Here is a 4,266-nt window from a genome sequence, read left to right as displayed (position 1 = left end):
AGTGTTTGGAAAACTGGACAGCAACATGCAAAAGAATGAAACTGAATCACTTTCTTATACCACACATGAAAATGAACTCAAAATGGGTTAAAAACCTAAATGTGACACCTAAAACCATAGAAAGGACATAAGTAGTAACTTCTCTGACTTTGACCATAGCAAAATTTTTTTTTAGGTATGTCTCCTGCGACAAGGGAAACAAAAGCAAAAATAAACTATTGGGACTGTAGCAAAAGAAAAAAAGAAGCTTCTGCACAGCAAAGGAAACAATCAACAAAACTAAAAGACAACCTATGGAATGGGAGAAGATATCTGCAAATGACTTGTCTGATAAAGGGTTAGTATCCAAAATATACAAAGAGCTTATACAACTCAACACCAAAAAACAAATAATGCAATTAAAAAATGGGCAAAAACAAAAAAACAAAAATAAAAATAAATAAAAAAATAAAAATAAAAAATGGGAAAAACGCCTGAACAGATATTTCTTCAAAGACAACCAGATGGTCAACAGACACATGAAAAGATGCTCAACATCACTCATCCTCAGGAAAATGCAAATCAAAACCACAATGAGATATCACCTCACACCTATCAGAATGGCTAAAATCAAAAACACAAGAAACATCAAGTGTTTGTGAGGATGGGAGAAGCAGGAACCTTCATGCACTATTGATGGGAATGCAAACCGGTGCAATCACTGTGGAAAACAGTACGGACATTTCTCAAAAAATTAATAGAATTACCATATGATCCAGTAATTCCAGTACTAGTTTTCTACCCAAAGAATATGAAAACACTAATTCAAAAAGATACACGCACTCCTGTTTCTTGCAGCATTATTTACAACAGCCAAACTATGAAAGCAGCCCAAATGTCCATCAATTGGTGAAGAAATAAAGAAGATGTGATATATATACATACACACATATACACAGTGGGAGTTTTCAGCCATAAAAAAGAATGAAATCTTGCCATTAGCAATAACATGGTTGTATCTAGAGTTTAATGCTAAGTGAAGTAAGTCTAGTAGAAAAGGTAAACACCATATGATTTCACTCCATATATAGAATTTAAGAAACAAAACAAACCAAGAAGAAAGACAAACCAAGAAACAGACTCTATAGAGAACAAACCAATGGCTCCCAGAGGGAAGGTGGGGCAGGGGGATAGGTGAAGGAGATTGATGGCACATTTATCGTGGTGACCACTGAGTAATGTACGTAAGTGTTGAATCATAATATTGTACACCTGAAGTAGAACACTGTATGTTAACTATACTGGAATTAAAATTTTTAAAAAGACTCCATAGTCCTCCCAGGCCCAGACACATTCTATGACTAATAGTTTTTCTAATAGAGAATTGATTTCAGTCATGCAGTTGATTATTTCCCTTCAGCAGACAGGGTCCATACACTTGTCCTAGCAACTCCCAGTAGATGCTTATGGGCAAAGGATTCAGGTTCCCTGTTTCAAGGACTCCCCTGATTACTTAAGGGGAGTAAAACCCAGGCCTAAAACCCAGGTATCAGCTTTGACTTCTTGATATACCTCATATATGATCTTTAGAAATGCATCAGTTAAGATTCTTGGAACTTCAAAATATTCACAACTTCTGACCACTCAACTCCATGATTACATCCCTGTTCCAAGTTACCCCCTTGCCTGGATTGTGGGATAGCCTCTACTGCATTATATTTTTCATGGTCTTCTTCCTACCTCTACCATTCTCTTGGCTCACTTAATATTCATCACTTGATATTTGCCTCTACCTCTTGAGAAGGTTAAGTCCATAGGGTGAGAAGAGCATCTGGCACATGGCAAGTGCCAAGTACTTGATAAATGGACAAAACACACCACCAGCAAACCTTGGGGGACCTGCCTCCTAGTGTATGTAGAATGAGCATAGAATTTAGCTGAAGGTCCATAAGCTGTTATCCTGTTTCACATAAAAGTTGAGGAGCAAAGGCAATAGTTGTTTGTTCATTCCTCGTTCTCCAGGAGTATTATTAATCTGCCCTAGACTACCATGTTGGGCAACAGCTTGAGCCCAGGCTTGCAAGTAAGCTGCTGAATTCCCACTTCACTCTTGGCTGAGAGATCTTGATATTGACTGTTCTCTCTTAGAGTCTTGATGATAACGCACCTAGCACCCGGAACTACACATATAGTTGTGTTGGACTAACCCACTGGCCCTACTAGAATCCTGTCCTATGCCATTGTGAGTATATTTTTCACATCCCAGAACAATTCAGCATCTAACAGGGAGGACAGTCTGGAAGAGACCAACTTTGAGGGAAATGGGATAGAGCTCTGACTGAAAATGAGCTAGAGGACCCTGAATCATTCACAACCTGGGGCGTAAACCCTTGGAAGCCAAAGGGCTTTAAATTATGGTTCATTAGCGTACCTAGAGGTTCCCTGTTTACCTCTTTGGAAAAAATAAGTAACCGAGGCAGCTACATTCATTTTATTAATCTTGTAAGTACATAGAATTTTATTTTTATAGTGGAAGATTGAAGAAACTGCATTCTTCACTTCTTGTCTGCCTTTACTGCTGACTTGGTGACCTTGCCAGCCATAGACGACTTCTTCTCCACCACCTTAATAACTCTTATGGCCATTGTTTGTCTCATTGTTACCGTTTGCCTGCATGGCAAAGTGGCCTAGACAAGGGAAGAATAAAGTTTCTGGGAAGTGGTACAGAAGAAAATGCTCCTTAGCCTGTGCCTCACCCAGGAGATAGGGCTTTCTTCCCGCGAGTCAGTAGCAATCCTTGGCTCACCTAGAGGTAGGTACTCCGAGAAGGTCTCTAGACACATGACTTTGTTGGGGACCATCTGCACAATGGCTGCATCGCCAGACTTCAGGGCGTTGGAGTTGTGCTCTAGCTTCTTGCCTGAGTGCTGGTCAATCTTTTCCCTCAGTTCAGCAAATTTGCAGGGGATGTGAGCTGTATGGCAGTCCAGCACTGGAGTATAGCCAGCGTGGATCTGCCCAGGATGATTATCCTACCAGGATAATCACCTGGTAGGAGAGCAGGACAGAATTGTATAAAACATGGCCCATGTGATCTAGAATTACATCTTCATGAACTTGGGGCCTTAGAAGTCAGGGTTAATTCCTAAGAAGTATTCCCACCAAGGCAGTGCTCTTAAGGTTCCTGGCTTCCTGTGCACTTACCTGTGCTAGACAGCTGGGGGGCAGGGGTCATTCTTGCTGTCTCCAATGACACATCCATGGCGAATGTCCTTTACGGGCGCATTCTTCACATTGAAGCCCACGATGTCACTGCGCAGGGCCTCCTGATGAATCTCCACAGACTTGACCTCTGTAGTGAGGTTTGTGGGGGCAAAAGTGACCACAATCCTGGGCTTCAGGAAACCCGTCTCCACATGGCCAACAGGCACTGTGTCAATGCCTGTCAAAGGGAAGATGGTCCAGAGTTGTCCCACAGACCTCTCTACCTCCCCTTGGGAACTGACTTCTCAGGAGGTGCCTGGGCTCCACATCAAGGACAAAGAGCCAGCTGCAGAAAAGGTTAAAGCACTGAATGGATTAAATCTACCTATTGCATAAGCTGGAAATGCTGCCTAGCTCAGAAGCTGTGGATTCAAGTCAGGACTTGAACAAGATGTCATTCCTAACTTCCTAATTCCGGGGTGAATGGTCCCCCCTCCACCCCCAACCACCCCTGTCACCTCCAATCTTGTACACATCCTGCACAGGGAGCCTCAAGGGCTTGTTGGCTGGGCCAGTGGGCGGGAGGATGGCGTCCAGAGCTTCCAGCCGAGTCACCCTGGTGGTGGTTCCCTCCTTCCACTCCGCCTTCCAGCCCTTGAACCAGGGCATCTGCAAGGAGAAGTGGTGCGCAGGTGAGTCTGGGGCCTGGCTCATGGCAAGCCCCCTCCGGGACCCACAGCACCCGCCCCCTCTTCCCCCAGGACCCTTTCACCCTTCAGTGCCTAGCCCAGAGTCCAGGACATGGCAGGCCTAAACTGACAAGCACTGCCCTGCCTGGGTTCACACGCCGGGGCTAGTCCCAGGGCCCTGTGGGTACTTCCAGGCTCATCCTAGCTCACCCTTCCTCCTGCATGGGCCTTCCTCAGAATACCAGGGTCAGCCAATCTCCACTCTCTGGCTCCCCTCCCTCTGGCTCACTTCTATTACCAGAGACCCTGACCCTCTTGTTTGCAGCTAGTCTGTTATAAGGCCTCACCTAAAAGAAAGAGAAGCAAACTTGATCCAAGGACCCACAAGACCCAC

At 44.3% G+C, this 4,266-nt stretch overlaps 1 protein-coding gene across 1 annotated transcript; it reads right to left on the bottom strand.

Moving 5' to 3' along the window:
* Positions 1 to 2,534: 2,534 nt before the first annotated feature.
* Positions 2,535 to 3,897, bottom strand: LOC485131 (elongation factor 1-alpha 2-like). Its single transcript, XM_038569335.1, has 4 exons — positions 3,702 to 3,897; positions 3,195 to 3,421; positions 2,785 to 3,011; positions 2,535 to 2,655 (listed from the first exon to the last, which is right to left on the bottom strand). The coding sequence occupies exons 1-4, from the start codon at positions 3,895 to 3,897 to the stop codon at positions 2,535 to 2,537; spliced, it is 771 nt and encodes a 256-aa protein (XP_038425263.1).
* Between the last annotated feature and the right edge of the window lie 369 nt (positions 3,898 to 4,266).

The sequence above is a fragment of the Canis lupus genome, chromosome 21 (assembly GCF_011100685.1).
Source record: "Canis lupus familiaris isolate Mischka breed German Shepherd chromosome 21, alternate assembly UU_Cfam_GSD_1.0, whole genome shotgun sequence".
Classification (NCBI taxonomy): Eukaryota; Metazoa; Chordata; class Mammalia; order Carnivora; family Canidae; genus Canis; species Canis lupus.
The sequence above is the reverse complement of the archived record's forward strand: the minus strand, read 5'-3'. Positions and strand labels throughout refer to the sequence as shown.